The 26,765-nt window shown below is 35.6% G+C and overlaps 1 protein-coding gene across 1 annotated transcript in view; it reads left to right on the top strand.

Annotated features, from left to right (window-relative positions):
- Window positions 1–26,765, top strand: part of LOC124538217 (myosin-I heavy chain) — a 96,605-nt gene that overhangs the window by 59,807 nt on the left and 10,033 nt on the right. Inside the window, exons 3-26 of the mRNA XM_047115197.1 lie at window positions 9,212–9,336; window positions 11,393–11,455; window positions 13,786–13,875; window positions 15,541–15,700; window positions 16,304–16,494; window positions 16,808–17,029; window positions 17,412–17,576; window positions 18,335–18,577; window positions 18,773–18,898; window positions 19,287–19,547; window positions 20,118–20,251; window positions 20,332–20,538; window positions 20,624–20,765; window positions 21,171–21,403; window positions 21,828–22,062; window positions 22,401–22,773; window positions 22,845–23,010; window positions 23,496–23,652; window positions 24,150–24,306; window positions 24,594–24,748; window positions 25,191–25,319; window positions 25,833–26,111; window positions 26,202–26,437; window positions 26,627–26,765. Of these exons, the coding sequence (XP_046971153.1) occupies window positions 9,217–9,336; window positions 11,393–11,455; window positions 13,786–13,875; window positions 15,541–15,700; window positions 16,304–16,494; window positions 16,808–17,029; window positions 17,412–17,576; window positions 18,335–18,577; window positions 18,773–18,898; window positions 19,287–19,547; window positions 20,118–20,251; window positions 20,332–20,538; window positions 20,624–20,765; window positions 21,171–21,403; window positions 21,828–22,062; window positions 22,401–22,773; window positions 22,845–23,010; window positions 23,496–23,652; window positions 24,150–24,306; window positions 24,594–24,748; window positions 25,191–25,319; window positions 25,833–26,111; window positions 26,202–26,437; window positions 26,627–26,765 (4,383 nt within the window). The 5' untranslated portion in view covers window positions 9,212–9,216. The remainder of the gene's footprint in view (window positions 1–9,211; window positions 9,337–11,392; window positions 11,456–13,785; window positions 13,876–15,540; window positions 15,701–16,303; window positions 16,495–16,807; window positions 17,030–17,411; window positions 17,577–18,334; window positions 18,578–18,772; window positions 18,899–19,286; window positions 19,548–20,117; window positions 20,252–20,331; window positions 20,539–20,623; window positions 20,766–21,170; window positions 21,404–21,827; window positions 22,063–22,400; window positions 22,774–22,844; window positions 23,011–23,495; window positions 23,653–24,149; window positions 24,307–24,593; window positions 24,749–25,190; window positions 25,320–25,832; window positions 26,112–26,201; window positions 26,438–26,626) is intronic.

Genomic DNA, 26,765 nt, shown 5'->3' with positions numbered 1-26,765 from the left:
TGGTCCATCAGCTCATCCGCTAACAATCTATAAAATAGTGTAACAAAATACTAAATATTTATTTCACGGAAGGCCAGCTTCAATCGCTCGTTTCATTCATTGAACGGTTTGTTTGCATCAATCGATAAGCTCGGCGCCGTATTAGATTGGGTTCGATGCGAGACTTAAACAGAATGGTTACGCGCGTAATCGAGTTACACTTTTACTGCCGTGCGCGCCTGTTATAGTGATTTATGTCTTGTCGTTTGAAAATAATTAATATGTATAGTACGACACAGCTTAGATGTAGCATCGGCATGTAACTTACGTAACGTCACCTGGTTTTGAAAAAAGTGAGGAAGTTGTCATTTCGATTATATGTCGTTGAACATGAACTATTGTTTATGAAGTCATTTTTGAAATTCTTTTTGCGTTGATTCCAATATATATTCAAGGTCATCTTCATCACTGTATATAATAAAACAAAGTCTTCCGGCCGCGTCTGTATGTTTGCGATAAACTCACTAACAGACAGAGAGATTCATAAAAAAGTTTTAGTTATATAATTTATCAAGGTTTTTGCGTAAATAAATTGAAATAGAACGACAATTGTTAAACACGTCAAAAAATCAACAAAAAAATGTAAATAAAATGTAAACTCGTGCGAAGCCGAGACGAATCGCTAGTTGGTAATAAATATTCATTCATTTATTGCTAATAAAAATGAAGCCTGACATTTATATAATTTTAAATATTCAATTTCGTGTTATATAAAAATAAGTAAGTTAGAAAAATTGGCTAGCTGAACTTCTGCATCATATAAACTTCAACAATGCCGAAAGCTAAGCTCATTCTCCGTACGTAATATTATAGTATGTTTTTATAAGTATATTTAAAAAAGAATAATAAAAATTCACGTATTGATAAAAAGATTGAACATTAAGTTATAATTTGAAGCGTACATTCACTAAAAGTTTTGAAGCTGGTCTTTTTCAATATGAAAACCGACTTCGTATAAGTAAACACACTTTGTAACTTAACACTTGTTTAAAATTCAATATATTCCTTCATTATAAAATTAACTCTTCCGCTTACATAAATACCTACTTAAAAATACTGAACTTACAATATTATAAGCAGCTATAAACTATCCATTTACGGCATTACCGAGACACATTAACATTTCCATTATGTAATTAATGTTTTAAGGGGGAGTTTTTTCAAAGACATTTTACTCGGCGTGTAAGACAAATGGATGATGTAAAGTCGTCGTGAGGCATGATAAATAGTGTCTTTTTTGTGTATAAAAAGTTACAACAAATTGTACTACTGATTAAATTAGAAAAGAATATGCATGTGCCATTTCTGGGCAAAAAAAATGTCCGTCAGTACAAATATGGCATATTTATTAATGGGTTTCCATACATGGATTGGCAATAAAAATAATCGTATGAAAATCAATTGTCAAAAATTGTCTGGATTCGAATCCCACAATCTTCGGATAACTCACTTCTAACAACTGCGCAATCCCGGTGCTAAGTTATATTACGTAAAACAAAAACATTACCTGACTTTCTTCTGTCTGGTAGCTGCTGTTTGTTTCATCTTATAAAGTAATAAATGTTAAATCTGTGCTCTCGCTTCGTCTAGACTTTATGAACTATTTTAATGAAAAGTTTTATCAAGAATATCTTATTTTGTTTAGTTTTTTTTTTTTTCGTTGAGTCGAACGAACCGTGCACTTTTTGTTTATAATCAAATACTGAGGATTATGGAATTATTTTTGGTGATGACTAATGACAGCTAGCTTTTTTATATATGGGGATATGTTTTAATTATGGAAGTATCAGAGGCATAAAGGATATACATGTTATGAATGACAGTTACCGATTTCATATAATAGACAAAAAAAAATCCTACCTCTGAATTGAAAGGATGATTAATATAAATGAAATAAATAATAGAAATTAGTTCACTGTCCTGCTTAATTTATTTAATGCTTATGCAAAGGTGCTTCAATAGGCTACTCAATTACATTCTAGTCTTCCAGATTTGATAAATAACGAAACTGATTTTGATATAACTTGTCATGAAGCAAGCTTGAACCCCAAAGAAGGACTTTTTAATACGAAATCGAAACACCCGACGACCGACCCCTAAAACGAAAGAGAAAAGCAAGCAAGCTTATTAAATAATCATAAAAAACTGGACACATTTTGTTTCGGATTTGATATTACGTGATTAAGATATATGTTTTCTATTCATTGTCATAAGTCATAGTAAGACCAATAATGACCCTTCAAGGAGAATAACTGACATGTAACATCTGGACTAAATAAGGAAGTAGCAAAAAAGTAGTTTGATAGAATCAAAATGACGTATGTGCAATTCAATACACTATAAAAATGCATGTGATATAAATTTTTGTTTAATACATTTTTATCCATGTAGGATATGAATACGTATAGGAAATAACATTTACAAAGCGATACATATTAATCTTTCCTGCACTGCGCTTAATGGGAAATCAGGAAATAATTGTTTCATTTAAAACTATAGATATACACATAGTTATTTTCCTTATTTATGAAGCATCTGTGTATAAAATACTGGATGTATGTATTTTTTAAATGCATAAAATGAGGTTTAAGAATTTATTCTCAAAAAGACAGATTCACTTACATGAGAACAGTATGATAAATATAACAATAACAAAAAAATATATTCGCCTTATAAATACTTCGTTAACCGAATAAAATATAGTAAAATAACTGTGTGTATTTTAATTGCTACAAAAGTGGGTATTCTCTAAAATATATTTTGAGAGTTGAGACTTGAACTCGCTAACTGAGCTTACATTTTTTATATAAGATGGTAATTTGTTATAAAGTTGTGCTCCATCGAAAGTAATATTTTTTTTTGCAAATTTGGTTCTAATTTTTGGGAGGACTAATAAGCTTGGTCTACGGGTGCTACGTTTATTGCTTTGTTTTAAAAATGTCAATTCTGAATGTATCGATTTATTAATAATTTTTCTAATGAGAATACAAGAATTATATACATAAAGTTGTCGTAGGTTCATAATGTTTGTTTCTTTGTAAAGTTTAGTTGTTGATGTCAAAGGTGGATATCTAAAAAGTATTTTAATAATTTTATTTTGTTTTCTTTGAAGTTCTTGCAATTTTGTTTTTCCAGTATTACCCCATATTTCTATTAAGTACAATAAATGCGATTTTACTAGCGAATTGTAGATGTTATACTTTATTTTTTTAGGTATGCATTTTGAAATATTTGTTAATGACCCAATTAAAGAGGAAAGTTTTTTACTAATGTAGTCTATGATATTTGAAAGTTAAGTGATTGTCTATTCGTAATCCTAAATATTTTTCACTGTTTTTCTGCTCAATTGGAAAATTGTCAATAGTTAATTGAACATGCGGTGCAATCCTTTTATTTTTAGTTTTAAATACAATGTAACAAGTTTTGGAAACGATAATAGTTAAAAGACTTTGATTGAACCATTTATGCAAAACATCTAAATCACATTGAGCTTGAGAAACTATATCATTTATGTTATTACCGAAATAGAATAAACAGGTGTCATCTGCGTACAAAGTCAGGTGACCATTTAGTTTCAGAGTTGCAATATCGTTCACATAAATTAAAAAGAGAAGTGGTCCCAAAATTGAGCCCTGTGGAACTCCACAGGTGACAGGCAAAGCACTACTTTGTATATCATCAATTTTGACGATTTGCAATCTGTTTGTTAGGTACGATTTTAACATTTCTAGTGCAGTACCTTTGATACCTATGTTTTGAAGTTTATGTAATAAGATTTTATGACTTACGGTATCAAAGGCTTTTTTTAAGTCGATAAATACGCCCAGAGCTATGTTCTTTCTATCTAGGTTCTGTCTTATTTTTGTTACTAGATCTACAGTTGCAGCAGTGGTGTTACTTCTAGCTCTAAAGCCGTATTGTCGTTCAGTAATGAAATCAAAAGAGTCCAAATACGTTATTAAGCGGTTGTAAATTAATTTTTCTAAGATTTTTGAGAGAACAGGTAGCACAGATATTGGACGATAATTTTCTGGGTTTGATAAAGATCCAGATTTGTGTATAGGTGTTATTTTTGCGATCTTTAATGAGTCTGTGAATAGTCCCTCGGACATAAGCTTGTTAAAACAGCGTGCCAGACATTTTGATATTAAATTACATAAACATTTCAATACTTTTGTGCTAATCTTATCTATACCACTACTTGCATTCGAATCTAAATCTCCTATCAGTCTTTCAATCTCACCAGAGCTACACGGCTTGAATGTTACAAGTTCATGTTCATTGATTGTATTAATTGTGTGTAGGATGTTGTGGTGTTGTGTTGGTATTCTTTTTGCTAAGAGGGAAACCTATTGTTGCGAAATATTTGTTAAATACGTTACAAATATCGTTTGTATCAGAAAAAAAAATCGAATAGAGGACTTTTTTTAATTTAAAAAACAAAGAGAAAAGTATAGCTTTTACGAAAACTGGATTAAAAACCTTTTAACGTTTCAGTATTAGCCCTAAAGTTATCAAATAAACGAAATTTTAAAATACTAGCGACCCGGCCCGGCTTCGCACGGGTGCAATTCTGTTACTAAATATACTAATAAAATATTTTTATTCTTTACTATATTGTCCATGTGGTATATACAAAAACCTTCCTCTCGAAACAATCATCTATTAAAAACCGCATCAAAATCCGTTGCGTAATTAAAGCATAAATAGGGACAGACAGATAGTAAGTGACATTGTTTTGTACTATAGAATGATATTGATATCTATTGATATAATTTAAAAATATAAAAAATAAGTTTACTATAACACTTAATTAATTTAGGCTGTGTAGTCATTATTTTCATAATATTTATCCAATTAATTAAATAAACAATTTACTGAAATCAACTTAACATCATTAATTGCAATTGGTACAAATATATTTCCTTCCTTGGCGGTACATTAACCGGGTAATAATCGCAGCGTTAGCTAGTGATGTTAATATTATCGATATGTTACTTTACTACTTTAGGGCGCGAACAAATGTGTATTATAATCGCGAGTGACGTTTCCGTACGATAACTCGGCCGTCCTGCATCAAGGGCTATTACACTGTTGCCGTCACCGAGGCACGATGCACGATGTCTCCCACTCGCCCAGATGTCGTTATTGTACGACACAACTTAGATGTAGCATCGGCAAAACCGATTACTGCCGATTTACATAACCAATAGAAACAGCTCCCTATCGCGCCATTCGACGCTATTCGTCGCTATAGATTCTCGCGTCAGTTCAACCCAAAAAGCAAGTGCATGTAAATCAAATTGACGAATATATATCATATAATATTACAAGTTATTAACTTTGTTTAAAAATTATATTCGCATAAGAAATAAATTTTGATAATTTGGGATAGCGTTTAATTAGGATGTAATCGGTTTTACGAATTTTGTCGATGCTACATCTAAGTTGTGTCATACTGTACGATGTTATTTAAGTATTTAATCGATATCTCGGGTGTAATGAACTACACTTAGTCTTGTTCCTATAATATATTGCATATTGTAATTACCGTTTTCCTTGTTTGTGTTTAGTGGTTCTGTAATCAGGATAATGTGTATTTATAAATATAATGCGTCGTAATAAATAGTTATAAGTGATTGATGGCGTACAAACGAATGGCTCTAGAGCTTTTTTTTAACTGAAATCGAGGGTTCGTGTTCGACCGAAGTTCATTTAATTTTTGAGTGCTACCTTTATCATCCTAATCATCTCGTACTAGAAAAAATATCTTAAATGCGGTGGATTAAGATTAACCCCTTTAAATGTTTATGTAAATGAAAATATCATGTACATTTTTGAAAATAGCCTTCCATTTGACAGAAGGCCTTTGCCCAACAATCCAATCAATATTATTAAATAACCTAGAACTTTCAAGAAAAGAGCGAACTCCTTTCTTAAAGGCCGACAAGGCACCTGCAAGCCCCCTGGTGTTGCAGATGTCCATGGGCGGTGGTAGTCACTTTCCGTCAGGTGAGCCTCCTGCTCGTTTGCCAACTATGTCATAAAGAAAAAAATAGTTAACACTTGATATAATGTTTTTTAATTTATATAATTAAATTGAAGCTTTATAACACTATGTTTTACTTGATTTTTGTACAATGTTGCTAAAGTGAGTATTATATGTTGTATTCTAAAAATATAGAACGTGATAAATTGGAAATTTCCATAAAGCGACAGACGATCGGAACGATATAGTTGCGTCCATAATAACCCCTCGGGGCGAGAAATCAAGATTGATGCAAATCGACACTCCCGTCTGTTAACTATTCTCGAATCACACGCTATTTTATCGCGTAACATTGTGTAAAGGGAAAAAGAAAATTAGTTTGATATTTATTTTTTGTATTACCTGTGTCTGTATATTATGTTTATTGCATACTGAAATTGATAAAAATGTATACGTTACAACAATAAAATATAGTGTACTTATTCGCAAGTACTATAATTAGGATTCATAGCTATATTTAATATTTTGTCAATCAGTTAACGTTGAATTTATGTGATCTAAGTAATACAGTGGAAAAGGTTAGCTTAGGCCCACTTGACAACAGAATTGCTTGTCCATATTCTTTAAGTCCTCACCAATTCACAATTATCAGCATTTTAAAGATCACGAATTTACCTTAAATTGTTACAAAATATTTAAAATAATTGGTTATTGTTAGTAAGTATAGTGACTTTCTAAAGATATCTCATTCAAATGATATGCGCCATTTTTATTACATAAATACGATACAAATAACAGTAGTCAGTATTGTTGTGTTCCGATTTGAAGGGTGAGTGAGCCAGTGTAACTACAGGCTTAAGGGACATAAAATCTTAGTTCCCATGCTTGGTGGCATATTGACGATCTAAGGAATAGTTAATATTTCTTACAGCGTCATTGTCTATGGGTGATGGTGACCACTTACCATCAGGTGGCCCATATGCTCGTCCGCCAACCTATACCATAAAAAAATCTCATCTGATCAACAAGGTCATCTAAAATAAACTTATTCCACATAAAAAAAATATGTATTGACGTCGTAATAGCACCCTCGGACCCTGAATTTAACGACACGACATTGATAGAAGGGGATCGTATGCTTATGGACGTTTACTTAGTCTATTGAGATCAACATCACGATAAATATTGTACGAATGGCTTCAGAAACAATATTTAGGTAATAAAAGAATGAAGGAAATATCGGAGCGATGGTTTGTAAATCAGGGAAATCAAAATACAGGAATATTATTTGCAAACACTTGGATTGACATTTTATGAAATTAATCATGAAATACATGTACCTATGTACCAGGGTTACATTTGGAATAAGGAACTAGGAAGGATTAGCTCAGAAGCTTATCTATTATATTATATGTTTATTTTAGTGTATTTCTTTTATCAGAAATGAAAAATTTTCATGACTTTGTTTTCACACAAGAACGTTGTTATAAAAAAGATTTTTAGATTTTAAGTTATTTTTTCTTGCTTTGTGAAATTAAACTATCGAGATATTTATAATTAGATATTTTTTGAAATAATAGTTATTTAGATACATAGCTCGTTATTTGACTGGCCAATAAGCTTGTAGCTACTGGCATTCAATTTCAAAACGCTAGACATGCTATACCAAGTTCTAGTTAAATATCAAGAAGAACCTTTACCGGCAACCCGGGAAGGAAAAATAAAAGGAGTCGCCTTTGCCAAGAATAAATACTAGGTTAAGAACGGCAAACAACTAGCTAGTTATGCTACTTTCTTTAACATATTACATTAATGAAGTATTGTAGTATTCTTACAAATAAATAAGTAAACTAATTTCGCCACACGGTGTACTAGCCAAGTACATTTAACCATATCGAAATACAAAAGTCCTTTGAAATTTTGAAACTTTGCCAATTTATACGGATATTTGCTTTGCAACCTCTAGTGTCATCAATATGTTACACAAAAAGTACATTTAGAATAATACATATATTACTTGCTAGCGAGCCTCCCCGACTTCGCACGGGTGCAATTATATACTGATACAAAATTTTCTACATAATTTATTTGTTTACGACATCGCATTAGAAACAAAACTTTTACTATATTGTCCATGTATTATATACAAAAACCTTCCCCTCTTAATTTGTGTTTATAATTCATCTTATGCTCGGCCGTGAAAGAAAACATCATAAAGAATCCTGCATGTGTCTAATTCCAAAAAAAGTAATAATAGGGTAACATTATTTAATACTTACAAGCAGGATATAATAATTTGAATAATTGTACTACTAACTTTGTATTTTTAAATGTTGAAAAAGAGTAACTTCTGAATTACTTGTCGGTTCTTCTCGGTAGAGTCTACTTTCCGAACCGGTGGTAGCTTCACTTAATTTTAAAATGACGATGCTTATAAAAGCCTACTTGAATAAAGTTTATTTTGATTCTTGATTTTGATAGTTTTTGCTAGCGGTGAACAAAACAGCAAGGAGGTAATATAGTAGACGAAACTGTAAACCCTGCTACGTTGCATCCCAAATATTTCGGGGAGTAAATACGGCGCGGCGGTGCAATTTAAACTAAGTATTTGATAATGCTAACCGTGAAACTAAGTTGTTAATGTCCTAATGTATAAAAGTCATTATACGTTTTTCTTTTTTTTTTAATTTTGTAATAGGAAGACTTGTGAATAGGTGATTAGTGATCATTTATTGTTAGCTATTCTTTGCTTTACCGAAGCGCTGTCAACCGTGAAATTTAAACTTTTAGGTCCTTAATGTCTATTCATTTCTCTTGCTCATTAATTGTTTATATCTTTGATTGATTTAAAACTAGCTGTGACTGCAACTTCTTGCCGATTGATTTTAACCGATAACATAAAAAAGCAAGTCACTCCTATTACAAAACCTATCTACCAGTAAATATCTCGTCAAAATCAATTAAACAGACAGAAAAAAATGCAAAACCATATTACTTTGGTATATGTACAATGTACATACATACATATTATGCGTGTTTAGTAAAAAATGGTTATATTACTATTACAAACAGATACTCCAATTTTATTATATGTATAGATTTTAAGTACGTTAGGTACCTAACTGTGGCAGATTATCGGTTAATGAAATTGGACACCAAATAATCTTTTTTTCTGTTTTGCAGACAAAATGGAGGAGCGAGACAAAGACGAGGAGTCCGGGGTGCCGGACATGACGATGATGCCGCAGATCACCGAACAGGCCATCAACGACAACCTCAAACGGAGATACATACACGACCTTATTTATGTATCCTTTCTAAATAACAATCTGTTTAGCGTAACTTACATTTCTGCAGACATTTATTTTATACTAGCTGTGCCCGCGATCTTATTTTTGAATTTAACAAAAAAAAATATTCTCGTAGCAAAGTTACTCCTTATTATATCAGTTATCTGCCAGTGAAAGTCCCGTCAAAATCGGTTCAGCCGTTCCAGAGATTAGCCGGAACAAACAGACAGACAGACAGACAAAAATTGTAAAAAATGTTATTTTGGTATATTTACCGTATGTACATATACATATTACTCAATGCATATACATATGCATTGAGTAAAAAAGGGCTATTTTAATATTACAAACAGACACTGCAATTTTATATTATTTGTATATATTAGCTGTTCCTTCTGTAATATTTATGGCTGGCCAGTGATACGTATTTTATCTTCTTTATAAAGATTTATTTATCTGGAAGCTTCCTTTAAGTCCATTCGACTTGTTCATAATGCTTCACAATATGGTGTAAATTCTTTCGATTCTTTACGGGCAACTTTCCATTACATAGTTGTATTAGTTTTACTTTGATTGAAACCAAAACATAACTTTGAATATTCAAATAAAACAAACTATTGAAATTTTTAATACTTTTAAATATTTAACATTATTTAAAATATACCGTGTGTTCAAAAAACTAAGTATGGTACTGTCATAGTTGCAGTTTGTAATACTTAATTAATAGTAATTAAATTTTGAAATACATTATCGATATAGATCAGTAAATTTTACATTACTTATCAGTATGTAAGGAAACTGCATTATACAATAATAATAGTCTTAGGAGCTAATATACCAGTTCATAAATCTATCAAGTCGAGATGGCCCAGTGGTTAGAACGCGTGCTTCTTAACCGATGATTGCTGGTTCAAACCCAGGCAAGCACCGCTGATTAATGTGCTTAATTTGTCTTTATAATTCATCTCGTGCTCAGCGGTGAAGGAAAACATCGTGAGGAAACCTGCATGTGACAAATTTCATAGAAATTCTGCCACTTGTGTATTCCACCAACCCGCATTGGAACAGCGTGGTGGAATATGTTCCAAACCTTCTCCTCAAAGGGAGAGGAGGCCTTTAGCCCAGCTGTGGGAATTTACAGGCTGTTGTTGTTGTATAAATCTATCTTTATAAATACATAATATGTACTTAATATTTTGATGTCCCATAAACCTATTTATTCTATGATTAAAAGTGTAGCAATATTTGAAACAATAAGCTATGATTATAATATCGGATATCAATGGACATATAATAGTTTTCTTTAATTAAATATGATATAAATATATTATTATACTATGAGGAAGACATTTTATACTAGTTTACGCATATTTTATTGCTTTGTTCTATCGTACTTCCCATAGCAAACATTTATTTCTAAATCTTCAATGCAATAAAAAGCGTGCAGACAATAATTTATCTGTATGTTCGTTAGCAATTAATCGCATAACCATTAGCAATTTAATGACGTATCTGTCGCGACTTTCAATTGATAGAGCTCCATAATTGTTTCCGTCTTCAATTACGTATTATGTTTTAATTAAGAAAACTGTATTTCAAGCGATTACATTTCCTTTATTAAAAAATGTTCGAGTTCATAAATTATATGGGTGGAATCGAAGTGGTACTATAAAACTATAAATAAATGAGCCGAGAGCCCAGTGCGTGTTAGGATGCGTTCATCTTAACCGATTATTGCGGATTCAAACCCAGGCAAGCATCACTGCATTGTCATGTTCTTAATTTGTGTTAATAATTCATCTCGAGTTCGGCGGTGGGAAAAAAAACATCGTGAGGAAACCTGCATGTATCTAAATTTCAAAGAAATTCTGCCACATGTGAATCAACGAACCCGCATTGGAGCAGGTTGGTTTAATATGTTCCAAACCTTCTGCACAAAGGAAGAGGACGCCTTAGCCCAGCAGTGGGAAATATATAGGCTATTGTTGTTGTTGTTGTTGTTTTAATTTTGAATTTAGAATATGATTGACAGATTCGTTTCCACAAATATGTAATTTTCCTATAATTTAAACAGACATACACAGGATCAATTCTAGTCGCAGTGAATCCCTACAAAGAATTAGGATGTTACAACATGGTAAGTTTAACAGACCGTTTTCTATTTTCTTAAACCCTGAAATTAGGATCAACTATTTGGTCATTGGTTGATGGCAGATGATGAAATGAAATGTAACCAATGAGCGTTCAGTATTTAGTCAGATTGGTAAATCTGATTTGACGTTACCCCTTAGCAGCGTTTAGTTAATTGCGATTTCTTTCTTCCTGACATAATTGATATAACATTTGACAACAACTCATCATCATAATAATCATTTTAATTAAGCGATTAGCTTCACTTGTTAAAACTAAATTTAACAATGTAATTAAAAAAGAAGTCAACATTATGTAACTTTTTTATGAAAGGACAACTAAAAATAATTTATTTGAATATCACTGTAAAGCATGCTTGAATTCAACTGCATCGTCATTTGTTATACGAAATAAAAAAATCATTTAAGTAATTACAAGTACATGTTTCATGCGTAAGAATAAGAATTAAATTAAAGTTGAAACATAGTTGTGTACAAAAAAACGATCATTAACAATAATTGGAGTTATGACTGTAACTTGTACACAATATCAACCTATTAGTGTCTGAACATTTCTCTTAAACTTTAAATCACTTTCATCGGTAAATTTACACTATTCTTAACGTCGTTTCGTGGGAAATCTACTATAAGAACATGTCTAGTATTATGTATTGCTAATTATTAACAGCAGGAAGAGTTGATGAATCAGTAGATAACTAGACCAGTTAATACGTTCGGAATAAAACCTTCATACATGTAACCGTTTTGTATAATGTTGATTGATCTAATGTTATTCTTATCGAAGGAGGTAAACCTATAAACAGATTTATGTATTCCGTGCGATTTGCTAATAGTTCTGCTATATTATGCACTCATACAGTTTTTGGTTAATGTATATAAATAATACAGTAACTAGGTAAATCAGTCCAGCACCACAAGGGTGCATAAAGAGTCTATGTACAAATTTTGGTTTTAAGATCAATTGTTCTTTTTTCTCGAACCTTCATCTTGAATCGCTCTATTTATTGATGAGAAATGTAATAGAATCCATTGTGTAGTTTAAAAGATATAGACGTCTAGACAACAGGAAGAGACTTTGTTTTATAATACATAGATATACGACAAAAGTCAAATTATCTACATATATCAAATTTAAATGAACACCAAAATTTCAATCAAGAACATCACCCATATTTTAAAGATCATTTTTACAAGGGGCTATAATTAATGTATTACCGTAGTTTGTTCAAGATCTCGACCAACAATATCACGTCAAATTTATTTATTTGTCTTAAATCCTACTGTGATTGGTTCATACTATACAAGCGCTAAGCTATTTCGATTGTATTCTTCTAATGTAATTAATAATTATTGTGGTCAATGTGGCATACCAGTTACCACATTATGATATTGCACGATCAAGTTTGACGTCTATTTTATTTGTAAGACAAAGACAAGAATAGTGAAGGGTCTTCCTACAGAATTTAAATGGCGAATGTTTTAATATAATTTTATGTACCAAATATCTAGATTGTCATAAAAACAAACATTTACCATTTAAAAGAATGACATCTTTTTTTCAAGTTCATAAAAAGGCATTAATTTCCATAAAGTGCCTTCATACACATTATTGTTCCTAATGTCACCCCTCTCGAATAAAAGGGCTTGGGAGCGTATCCCTCCACTTGAAACTATTGTAGGTGTGAACGTGGAAGGGAAAAGGGCAAACCTTAAAGGCAAATAAAAGTTATTTACGTCAACTGAGCACAATTACACTTTTAATTAAAACTCTTTGGGGTTTCACAGACGCTTAAGTTTGTGATATTAGATCGTATAATATCTGGAAATGACATCGTGCGTAGATACTGATGTAACTGATTATTATTTAGTTAGTAAAATTATACTTGGTGGTAGACTGTTGTAAGCCACCACCACCATTCAGGTACCACCCGCTCATCACATTCTACCGCCAAACAGCTGTCCTCAGTATTGTTATGTTTTGGTTTGAAGAAGCCAGTATAACTGACACAAGAGATATAACTTCTTAATTCCTGAGGTTGGTTGTGCATTGGCGATGTAAGGAGTGGTTAAATTTTTTTACATCGCCATTGTTTTTAGGCTGATGGGTGGTGGGTGGTGATCACTTAGCATTAAGTGGGCCATTTGCCTGTCGAATAGTGAAATTTCAGGGTCAAATTTGAGTGCAAATTAATGTAAAAGTACAATATCAAGCAGTTTTACTTTCATCGCGTATACTGACGGCGCGTCTAAAATTTACACCCATAAATTAAGATGTTTAAAAATGTAAATGACCAAAAATCACCTTGTAAATTTTCAGGAGGATATGCAAAATTATCGCGGCAAGGCCTTCGGGAGTTTACCTCCGCACGTTTTCGCTTTAGCGGAATCCGCATACAGCTCCCTACAGGTAATTATTCATCATTTTAAAGTATCAAATATTTTTCATTTTCAGTTATATTCATCATCGGTTTTGACATTTTGAGTGCAATATTTAACGTAACGTTACTGACGCAAAAAGGTTCCCCTATACTGTACTGTGTTGCGTGTACTGAGCTTTTAAGTTTTATATAAATTATATAATTGAATCGTATTATGTAGACTTTTTTCGATAGAAAACAAAAAATCCAATTTGTTGCTTAGTATTTTGAAAGCGCGGTGTCACCCTCTTCTGTGTAAGGGTTAGGTTATGGTTATTATGTTGGTTTGATGCAAAACTTCATGATGAGTTGAGTAGTTTAATCGAATAAACAAACTCACTTTCGCATTCTTAAAATTGGGAAGGATATTGTACTCATCATATATGTACAGTCGGAGTAAGAAAAGATTCGTCACCTTAAGATCTATTTTCGTGTGCTCAGTATGAGCGATAATCTGCTTTACCGATCGAGAATGACATATTCCGTCGCAATGATTTGTTGTTCAGATTCAAAAGGTACTAAGAGTTTAAGACTTGATAAAGGAATTTGAATACTGACGAAGGTTTTCTTACTCTGACTGTACATCATGGGTGTGTACTGTGGAATGCTTACATGTTTTGATATAACGATAGACACGCCACTTCACTGTAATTTAAAAATGGAATTACGTAAATCACGCTTTCAAATTTCGTTTCGTAATATATTCAGATAAAAGCAATTTCATTTGCAATAATTCATTTTAAGTGCTCAAGTTTAGCTATTTCGAGTAAATCCTTATTTTCATATTCTTCCGTATTCGTATGTTTAATTGTTTCATTTGAATATTTATCATGTCCATTTGAATATATTTAATTGTTTAATGATTAAATAATTAACAATCCATATAAAATTAAAACTATTAGACGTTGAGTAAGATTTAATGAAATAACTATCACTTTAAACAATAAACAATTATTATTCAGTATTGACGTCACGTCATCTTTTATGCAATGATGATGTTATGCTAGATTTTTTTGTAATTGATTGTATGAATTTAATTAATTAAAGACAATCTATCCTTATAAATATTGGTTGCCTGGAAGGGATCGCTATGTACCGAAAACATCGCAAAAATTGTATGCTACTTCTATTTTATCTGTATCCATGTTTAGTTTTTTTTCTTATTGTGAGGTACAATAAATTAATGATAATTTTTTTTTGCTTCGTGTGACAATCGAATCAATGAAAAATGAAATCGTCGCGAAGGTGTCCATTGATAGTTATAGGCTATTATTATTTTGATCCTCTTTTATTTAATTCTAAAAAGGGAACTTAAAAAAATAAGGCTATAAATGTTCTACTCCTGAAAAGTGCAGAACACTAGCAATCAAAGGCCATGCTATGAGTCTACTTTGACGAATAGGGTTTTTATCTCATTCATTTTCATCATATTCATTCAATTTTATTATTGATGCGGATAGGTGTGTATGCAAGTATTGCAGAATTTCTTTTAAACAAACGCAAGTTGCCTAACAATGTTTTTCTTTACCGAGCACATAATTAATGAAATGAAGGAGTGCTTGGCCAGGTTTGAACCCGCAATCTAGAGTTAGGATTCTCATGCCCTAATGTCAATAATGTCATACTGAAAAGTTTTTTACATAATATTTGCACAGAATGGCGAAAAGAACCAATCCGTTGTGATATCCGGAGAGAGTGGGGCTGGGAAGACGGAAACCACCAAGCTTATTCTTCAGTACCTGTGCGCTGCTGGTGGACAAGCATCCTGGGCAGAACAGCAGATTCTTGAAGCGAACACCGTATTAGAAGCTTTTGGTAAGAAAAACATTTCTCATTTCAAAAGGGGCTCATACCTAAACATGTTAAAATATGCCCACATGAAAGTCTTACTATACTTATTTAAAACATAAACAAATTGCCATCTAAACTTTCGCTAAAGATATTGTGACTTTATTAACGTTTGCCAAGAACATTATTGCATTGCATTAACATAATGTCGTCTAGTCTAATTCTAAAGAAATATAAAACGAGGCACCGCGCCTTTAAATGGGCCATCACACCCGAAGGACTCACGCACATTCAATTTAATTGTAATACACCATTGTTCTCTCCTTGGAATGACAATGGACTGTATATACTGGCTACTTATTTCAGTTTATAAATTTCTAACTAACTTATATAACGAAGTGCAAATATAACATTATATTTGAATTTTAATTAAGCTGAGATGTTAGTAGATGAGGTCCCTGCCTGTAGTTATGATAGATGCCTGTATTTATTAAATTATACCAAAAGAGGTTAAACATACTCATTAGATTATTATATAGATTAGATATATAACGTATTTTGAAATAAAAATCAAAGAAATGATTACTATTTTAACAATTAGTGAATTTTAAAAATGGAATGTTTTTTCAGGTAACGCAAAAACAGTGCGCAACGATAACTCTTCACGATTTGGAAAGTTTGTAGAAGTTAGACTGGACCATCGGGGAGGGATAAGGGGCGCTGTGTTGAGAGATTTTCTGCTAGAACGTGCAAGGATAACTGGTCCAGCGCCTAGAGAGACGAACTACCACGTGTTCTATCAGCTGGTTGAAGGAGCTAAAGTACGACGAAATATTATTAATCATTATCTCAAGACCTTATTCACTTTCAATGTTTATATATGCATGAATGCAATCAATAAACTCGATTTTCTAATCCAATTATAATGTTGTCATTTTCTCTCCATGTTTAATACTGAATTAACGTCTATTTAGATGTGCTCGCTGTAATCTTCGATCTTAAATATGTCGCTTACTACTTTTCAGTAACGTTGTCGTTTTTAGATTTAGAAATGTTTTATCCTAAAAGAAATATAAATTATTTTAGTTATGCGAATCGTATATTGAATAACGTCATTCTTTTCCTCATGTACAGCACAATGCAGAACTCCGCAGTACATTACGTCTCCGTGATGGTGTTCAATTTAAATATCTACGACCAGAAGATGATGAAGCCAGAAAGGGAAGAGGTGGTGAACAGGGGAAACTGGAAGCGCTGCAGCTAGCGCTGACTGTGCTGCAAGTGCCGCTGCACATGTGCGAGGGCCTCTTCAAAGTTCTAGCTGCTGTTTTATGGCTGGGGAATGTACAATTTCAGGTACAAATCGCTTCAAATACATATATAACAATTACGTGTTTGATAATAAACGTCTAACGACAGCCTGTAAATTCTTACTGCTGGGCTAAAGGCCTCCTCTCCCTTGGAGAAGGTATGGAACATATTCCACCACGCTGTTCCAATGCGGGTTGGTGGAATACACATGTGGCAGAATTTCTATGAAATTTGTCACATGCAGGTTTCCTCACGATGTTTTCCTTCCTTCACCGCCGAGTACGAGATGAATTATAAAGACAAATTAAGCACATGAATCAGCGGTGCTTGCCTGGGTTTGAACCCGCAATCATCGGTTAAGATGCACGCGTTCTAACCACTGGGCCATTTGATAATACTATAATATAAATTATATTATGTTAACAAGGATGTAGACGGTGAACGAACTACCTTGGCACCAGAAGACGCGGAAGCTGTGGATGCTGTCGCCAATCTGTTAGGCCTGGCGCCCCCAACTGCCCAGCGAGTGTTATTGGAGAGACAGATCAATGTTCGAGGAAACGTCACTGATATACCACTGAGATTGCACGAGGTAAGACATCATAACTATACATCATCTTCTGAAAAGCAAATATTGATCCTTCGAGCCGGATTGCAAAGTAATAATTTCTGTACAAAAACTAATTGAATCCTTTTAATTTGTCAAATGAAATAATGATTTTAAAAATATTTTAGTAGGTTTTAAGTCAGTAATAAATTTACTGTATGAATTAAAATAAATGCAATGAGTAATAATTAGAAAAACGGTATATTATTTAATGTATATGTAACTTACAAAATACTTGACTTTATTGTTCCTAGCACAAAATTAGTTCAAATTGCTTGAATATCATTTGTTTGAAGTTCAATTAGAAGATTTGACTCCACCATCCTATTAGACAATGTAATTTGGACCACATGATATAACATAGCTTTTATTTTCGTTTTTATTACCTAACAAATATATTGAACTAGAAATGACACTGCAAAAAAGCAATAGACCAAATATTTCCAAATACTTTGACCATCTCCGTGGTCGAGTGGTGTGTACACCGGTTTTCATGGGTACGCCACTCTGAGGTCCCGGGTTCGATTCCCGGCCGAGTCGATGTAGATTACCATTAGTTTTCTACGTTGTCTTGGGTCTGGGTGTTTGTGGTACCGTCGTTACTTCTGACTTCCATAACACAAGTGTTTCAGCTACTTACATTGGGATCAGAGTAATGTATGTGATGTTGTCTCATATATTAAAAAAATAAAAATATATATATATGTATTATATTATATATATTCATACGTAAATGTTTGCAGGCACGTGAAAACCGTCACGCGATGGCGCGTGCGCTGTACTCGCGCACGTTCGCGTGGCTCGTCCGGCACGTCAACAGCTGCTCGGCGCCCGGGCGGGAGGCGCGGCGCGCCCTCGGGGTCCTCGACATATTTGGCTTTGAAAACTTCGCCTCTAACTCACTGGAGCAACTATGCATCAACTACGCTAATGAAAAGCTTCATATGTTCTTCAATAACTACGTTTTCGCGCTTGAACAGGAAATTGTGAGTAATAATTAAAGATATTATAAGCGATGCCAAAAAAGTTTATATTATGTTAGCCAAAAAGCCACCACTTCATACTAATAAATATTACTACTACATATACTATAGCTTTATAAAAAGAGAGAAAGAAAGAACTTACATAAAGAAAACAATGAAATAATTATTATACATACATATATTGTAATGTTATCACAGTACCGTCAAGAAGGAATCAAGTACAGCCAGATACAGTTCACCGACAATGCTGCCTGCTTGGAACTACTAGAGAAACCGCCGAGAAGTCTGCTCAAGTTACTCAGTGAACAATGTCACATGCCAAAGGTAACCCAATGAATTACTTTTATAATTTACTTTTACATTTACGCAAAGAAGAGGTACCGTACACAAAAACATATGGCACAACAAAAATAAATTAATAAATAAAAAGATACACCTAACCACAAAATGTTATTCTGTCTGCGGCCAATTGTTTATTGCCAAAAAACTCTTAACTACTGAGTTTCTTACCGGTTCTTCTCTGTAGAATCTACTTTCGGAACCGATGGTAGCTTTACTTAATTGTAAAATGACGATTCAAAAGTTCTTGTAAAAGCCTACTTGAATGAAGTTTATTTTCATTTGATTTGATTTGATTGAAAAATAATTGAAAACATCTTATTATGACTTCGATTTTTATGATGTAATGTATTTATCATTTAAATCTTTGCAGGGATCCGATGGAGCTTACCTGACTAATATACAGGGCGAGTTCGGCGAACACCAGAGCTTTGTCAAGGGGTCGAGACGAAAGTGGGAGGAGGAGTTTGGCGTGCAACACTACGCTGGGACCGTCAGCTATAGCGTGCACGGCTTCGTGGACAAGAACAGGGACACCCAGCAGGATGCGTTCATAGACCATCTCAGCAGATCCGCTAATCCTTTTGTACGGGAATTGGCGGATTATGTGCAAGATTTGGGACCGCCTGGACACGTAAGAATAATTTGTAACTGCTTTGCAATATCCACCAACCCGCATTGGAACAGCGTAGTGGAATATGTTCCAAACCTTCTCCTCAAAGGGAGAGGAGGCTTTTAGCCCAGCAGTGGGAATTTACACGCTGTCGTTGTTGCAATATTAGTTAGAGGAGAAGGAAAAGTTTGAAATTTCCACGCTGCTATACAGTTTTGATGGATAGAATACACATATTACAGAGTCTTATCTGGCTTGTGCAAGTTGTCTCACGATGTTTTCCTTTAAGTCTGAACACGCAATGAATAGTGAATTACAAACCCAAATAAGGACACATGAAAATTTGTAGTGGGTTGAACTCATAATCGACGCCATTAAGTCATCCCGGCTCTTCGATTCTCAAAAACGTTAAAGATAACATAAATAACTAATATATACTCCGATGAAACGATGATTCGTTTTCTTTGTGACAATTTTGTACCCAATATTGCAACTACATTTCCGAATTATGCGTGTTTTCCTATCAGCATATATAAAGCATAATGATGTAGTTGTTTTATGTTATTTATGAAATTAAACTTTCTATTGTAGGATATATCCTTGTCAAGTCCCGGTTCGACGAGCACGACGCAGAGAGGCACATCGAAAGGCAGGCCGACTGTCGTCGATACATTCCGAGCGCAACTACAATCGCTCGTCGATATGCTTCAAGTTACTGACGTCTGGTTCGTAAAAACAAAAATGTCTGCTGCTTTAAAAATCGTCCTGTAGTTAGGCCGTTTTTTATTTGGAAATATTATCGCAGGTATGTCCGTTGCATTAAGCCAAATGAAAACAAAGTGGCTGGCAAGTACAACGACCAGCTCGTATTGGAACAGCTTCGGTATCTTGGCATGAATGAGATCGTGCGCATCAGACGAGACGGTTTTCCCGTACATCTACCCGCGCCGATGTTCCAAGCGCGCTACCGATGTTTGCTACCACACCCGAGACCCACCGATCCGGATATAGCGTGAGTCTGCCACGTACACTAAAATCTGTACTTTCAAATATCAAATGCTCCTTGGAAATACTAAAAATTGTATTCAATGTTTCAGAACAATAATGTCGTTAGTCCACGCACCGACCGACGATTGGCAAATTGGTCACACGAAAATATTTATGCGAAGCTCCGTGCACGGGCCGCTGGAGGCCAAGAGAACAGCGCTATTGCAATCATCCGCGTTGCTCATTCAGAAGGTTAACTTTATTATTTTACAGTACCGTAGTTATCTAATACATACTACAGTTTTACTTGTTTCTTTACTATATTGTCTATGTATTATATACAAAAACCTTCACAAAATATTTAAAAAAAAACGCATCAAAATTCGTTGCGTAATTTTAAAGATCTAAGTATAAATAGGGACAGATAGCGGTAAGCGACTTTGTTTTATACTATGTAAAGATTAAATAACATTTTGCAACGAACCCAATAGTAAGTACCCACTTACCAGATATTCTATGGCCTATACTGGTGTGGCCAGTGCGTAGGTCTAGGTATTTAAAGGGTAATGAAAGTGACTATTTCTAACAATATGAGGAGGAACGGGTTCTCCTCCCATTTGATGAATTATACGTAATTATTTTGTTATGTATTTTCAGTGGTACAAAGGTTCCGTGAAACGTCGTCAATACTTACAATGGAGGCGGGCAGCCATCGTCCTGCAAGCGGCGTGGCGCGGCTGGTTCGAGCGAGCCGCCTTCCTGCGCCTGCGCAGATCGGCGCTCACCTTACAGCGACACCTCCGCGGCGCCTTCGCGAGAGAGGTCGCGGCCGCCTTGAGGGAAATGAAGCGGGTCAACCAGGAGATCAAACTCAGAGAGGAACGTAACAGGTAATCAAATTAAAAAAAAATATAAAATTGCACGAATAACCAAAGAAATAACACCAAGCTCTGTCGCTGATATAATCTATATTTTAACAATTTATACTGAGATGGCCCAGTGGTTAGAAGAAGTTAGATCTTAACCGATGATTGCGGGTTCAAACCCATACAAGCACCACTATATATATGTGCTTAATCTGTATTTATAATTCATCTCGTGCTCGGCGGTGAAGGAAAACATCGTGAGGAAACCTGCATGTGTCTAATTTCATCGAAATTCTGCCACATGTGCATTCCACCAACCCGCATTGGAACAGCGTGGTGGAATATGTTCCAAACCCTCTCCTTAATGGCAGAGGAGGCCTTATCCCAGCAGTGGGAAATTTACAGGCTGTTACTTTACTTTACTTACTTTATACTTTTTTCTTTATAGTCTCGCAGAAAAAGCTGAACAGGAGCGGGCGGAACTGGAAAGTATGGCGGACCAGCTCCGCGGGATATCCTGCGCCGGCGCACGAGCTGACTCCGTCAACCTTGACAACCTGTTCGACTTCCTGGCGGACGTGCCCGCACAGCGCGGCGCGCCCGACGGCCAGTCCGCGCACCAACCCACCATCGCCGAGATAGGGGACTCCATGGAACGTCTCGCAGACGATCTGCATCAGGAGGTCAGAAATGTCAGAATATGTCCCTTTACACAATTCAATTAATTCATAGTAAAACAACAAAATCAAAATAATCTTTATTCAAGTGGGCTTTTACAAGCACTTTTGAATCGTCATTTAACAATTAAGTGAAGCTACCACCGGTTCGGAAAGTAGATTCTACCGAGAACCGGCAAGAAACTCAGTAGTTACTCTTTTTCAACAATTAAAAAATACAAAGTCATGTTAGTTAATACAATTATTAAAATTAACATATCCTGCGTGGAAGTCAACAGGTATTAATTCCACGCTTTTTACGTTACGTTACGTTCTGAATAACAACATTTTTATATTGTTTACAGCTGGAAAACGTGCTTGCTGAACAAGTAGACGAGTTAACCATAGCCCACACCGAGGCACAGCGTAAACCGGACGGAGCGCCCTCCGACGCCATCCCCCCACCCCCACCGAGCACTTTAGCCTTGCAATCTATACACCAACCGGCATCGAATATGACCTCGTCCCTTACAAACGGAATATCCAATGGCATATCACCATTCGATATGACGTCATCGTTGAGCAATGGTATGAGTGATCCGATGTCTTCATCGCTCATAATGCCACCACCGCCAGCCTTGGACCCGACGGTGGATGATTCACCCGTATTCCCGTCACCACCTGCATGTTCGTTACCTGAACCGGCTGGACCACCACCGCCACCGCCTTCGGGCAAAGGTAGCTTATTTTGAAACTGGTTGGTACCTGTACAACAGAATACAAATAATAAGTTACTATTCCCTTTTTAGACACAACCCCACCAGAACTGACGAATGGTATAATACCAAACGGGAAGGTAGCTGTTATTAAGGATAAGGAGCCGATATACGAAGCCGTGATACCGCGTCCGATCACCGAGCCCCCACAACTAACGTCCCCACCGCCACCACCTGCGAACCCACCAGAAAGTAATGGGTATGTTGTAAATAAAATATTCAATTCTATCATGACAATAAAACTATAAAATGCAACATAAATAATGTTATTCAGTTATATTTCTATTTGCATTAAATAATTCACTTGTACAAAAAAACATTTTTTTTTTTTTATAAATATGAGACAACATCACATACATCAATCTGATCCCAATGTAAGTAGCTGAAGCACTTGTGTTATGGAAATCAGAAGTAACGACGGTACCACAAACACCCAGACCCAAGATAGAAAACTAATGGTAATCTACATCGACTCGGCCGGGAATCGAACCCGAGACCTGAGTGGCGCCAGAGTGGCGTACCCATGAAAACCGGTGTACACACCACTCAACCATGGAGGTCGTCAAATAGACACTTTTCAAGACTATTTCTAAAATGACCCATAACAGCTTTTAAATCACAATAAAATTCGAGCATTTTGATTTCATAAATAACTTATAATTGTCTGTTTTTTCTCTACTCTAGATTTTCATCGACCAAAGAATCGGAAATGGAACCTGATGTACCGCTGCCCCCACTCCCGAGCAACGTGACGTCACCAGAAATGAACGACATCTCTTCACCCACGATGCTTTCAGACTCTTGTATGAGTCCACCGCCAACTCTAAACGGAGATTGCAATGTAAGAACTTCAAATAAAATTACTTTTACATACAACAACATCAGCCTGTAAATTTTCCACTGCCGGGCTAAGGCCCTCTCTCCCATTAAGGAGAGGGAACATATTCCACCACGCGGTTCCAATGCGATTTGGTGGAATACACATCTGACAGAATTTCTATGAAATTAGACACATGCAGGTTTCCTCATGATGTCTTCCTTCACCGCCAAGCACGAGATGAATTATAAACCCAAATGAAGCACATGAAAATTCAGTGGTACTTGCCTGGGTTTCAACCCGCCCCGACCCTGACCCGCAATCAATCGATTGACCTGCAAGCGTTCTAACCACTGGACCATCTTGGTTCACATATTTTATACTTTATACATAAAAACAAATTCGGATTAGAAAATAATTAAATATTTCTTAACTAATTGATAATACTGGGCAAAACATCTCTTGTTTGTTTTCTTTCATTACGATTTCTCCAAAAATCAACCTTATGTGTATAACCACAGAACACAGAACGCAATGCGCGACGCAAAGAGCGAGTGGAGCGTCGATTGCACCAGCTCGAGGCGCCGCCCGCCAACACCGAAGCGCCGTCGGACTCGGCCACCGACCTCACTGAGTTCGCTAAGCTATACTTCAATGATCATCCAAGGTCGCCCGAAGGTATGAGTCTTATACTACATATAATTTATATCTTTTTTTTATTAATATTTTATTCGAGCATACATATATATATATATATATATATATGTATATCACTTTTGTATGGAGAGTAAAACTAATATTATTGCTTTATTTTTAATAAAAGTAAAAAAAAACATGAATCTTAAACGAAGGGTTGATATTCGATAACGTATATTTTTTTACATATAAAAATACATTTGAAATTATAGTACTTGTAACATTGTTTGATTAATGTATATGAGTTAAAACAATTATTTTTATTTTAGGTACAATAATGGCAACACTCACACGCAAGAGTAAATCAATGGAGTTATTAACAAAAGGAGAGATGATTACTTATCACAAAGGAAACAACATCCCCACCTCACATATACAGCTGCACGACCCAGATAGCGTTACGGCGGCTGTTAACATATTCCGGGTAATTTGAAGTCATTATAAAATATACTGCATCATTATATATGCAATGTTAAAGGCCGATTACAATCATAATATGTACCATAAAAGTTGTAAAACTCATCATTTATATGGCAACGTAAAACATGACATGAGCATGACTCCATGGAATTTCGTAGGGCTTTGTGCAAGCTCATTTGGGTAACCAATGCTTAATATGCCGATTTGAGGGGTGATTGACCAACGGACAGAACATCTCAGTTTCCATTTTCTCATCCAGGTCCACTTGTATTACAAAAATATGATCAAAAACTTCTTAGATTTATATATGGTTACGAAGAATAACAGTTCCATAACTCCGCTTTAAATACTTTAAACAACAACTTTAAATACTATTGTATTTAAAGTTGTTGGCCTTTAATTTTTGTCATTGTAGAATTTCAGCTAAGATTAGTTTATATTTACAGGATTTATGTCGTTACATGAGAGGCGAACTCACTGCCGAGAAAGAGACTCAGGTTATCCAATCCATAATTGGCAAGGGGTTGGAACGGGAGGAGCTGCGCGACGAAATATTAGTGCAATGTGTTAGACAAGTAAGAAACATTTCAAGTTTTTAAGTCATACATTTTAATGTTTATGATTGATATCATCGTACTATCACTTATCCCAAACATAATATTTAAAATAAAATACTAAATAAAACACTGCAAAGTGCTCGAAACGTCGGGATGTTTAAAAATAATTAATATACGCGATTCATCCGTTATAATTAGTTTTATTTAAATGTGTAATAATCGCGAAAATTTAAGACAACATTATGTGAACCAGTACGGCCTGGAAATATCAAATCAAATTCGCCGGTTGGAGTACCTAAAAGTCAAACATGCCCGATTTGTAACGTCCATGAAAAGGAACACTGCAAAGTGCTCGAAACGTCGGAATGTTTAAAAATAATTAATATACGCGATTCATCTGTTACAATTAGTTTTATTTAAATGTGTAATAATCGCGAAAATTTAAGACAACATTAAAATAAAATGGTTTGTGTATGGATTGTCATCGCGCCCTAAATTTAATGGGCGTTGCAACCATAATCCCGTTCGCAGATAACGGAGTGTCCCGTGGAGGAGTGGGCGGAGCGCGTGTGGCTGATCCTGTGCCTGTGCGCCGTGGCGTGGCAGCCCAGCCGCGGCCTGGCGCGCTACTACTGCGCGTGGCTGCGCGTGCGCGCGCGCGCCGCCGCCTCGCCCGCGTCCGCCGGCTCCGTCACGTCCGTGGCGTCCGTCACGGGCGGCGCGCGCGCCGCGCACTGCGCGCAGTGGTGCCTCGACAACTGCCGCGGCGCTGCCCCGCGCCTGCTGCCGCCCAGCACCGTCGAGATCGCGGTCAGTACGCCCTTCCTCTCCGTGATAACGCACACAATCGCTAGTGTAGACTGTTGAGATGAGGGGTTGACACGATGCGCTATCCTTCAGGCCATGCGTCGGCTCGGAACGATCGTCTGCCGGTTCTTCTTCCTGGACGGCCGGACGAAGGCTATAGACGTGCACCCCGCCGATACGGCGGCGGCGGCCGCGGCTCGACTCGCCGACAAGCTGGGCCTGGCTCCCCAGGCGAGGGCCGGCTGGGCCGTGTATCAGCAACGTGCGGGGACTGAGGAACATGTGCGAGCGACGCAGTACCTTTACGACGTAATAGCGGCCTGGGAGATGTAAGTTACTTAAGGAGTTGTACATTTTCTCATATCTAAAATCCGAGTCTTTAAGTTTTGTACTATATGTATGTTAGTCTATATGTACGAACATTGTACAACATTTTATAATTTTATATTAGTTTACAAAGGTAAGCGTAAAATACTTATATATAGTATACAAATAGCGTAAAATGTTCCATCGAACAGGCAACAAGGTCCGGGCGGCGGCTCAGCGGACAATCGCTTCGTGTTCAAGCGCCGGCTGTTTCGCGGCGGTCGCGAGCTGCCGCACGACCCCGTCGAGGTGGCGCTGCTCTATGCACAGGCCGTGCACAGCGTTGTTAAG

The sequence above is a fragment of the Vanessa cardui genome, chromosome 20 (assembly GCF_905220365.1).
Source record: "Vanessa cardui chromosome 20, ilVanCard2.1, whole genome shotgun sequence".
NCBI lineage: Eukaryota > Metazoa > Arthropoda > Insecta > Lepidoptera > Nymphalidae > Vanessa > Vanessa cardui.
Note: the sequence above shows the minus strand (reverse complement) of the source record. Positions and strands in the feature narration are given on the sequence as shown.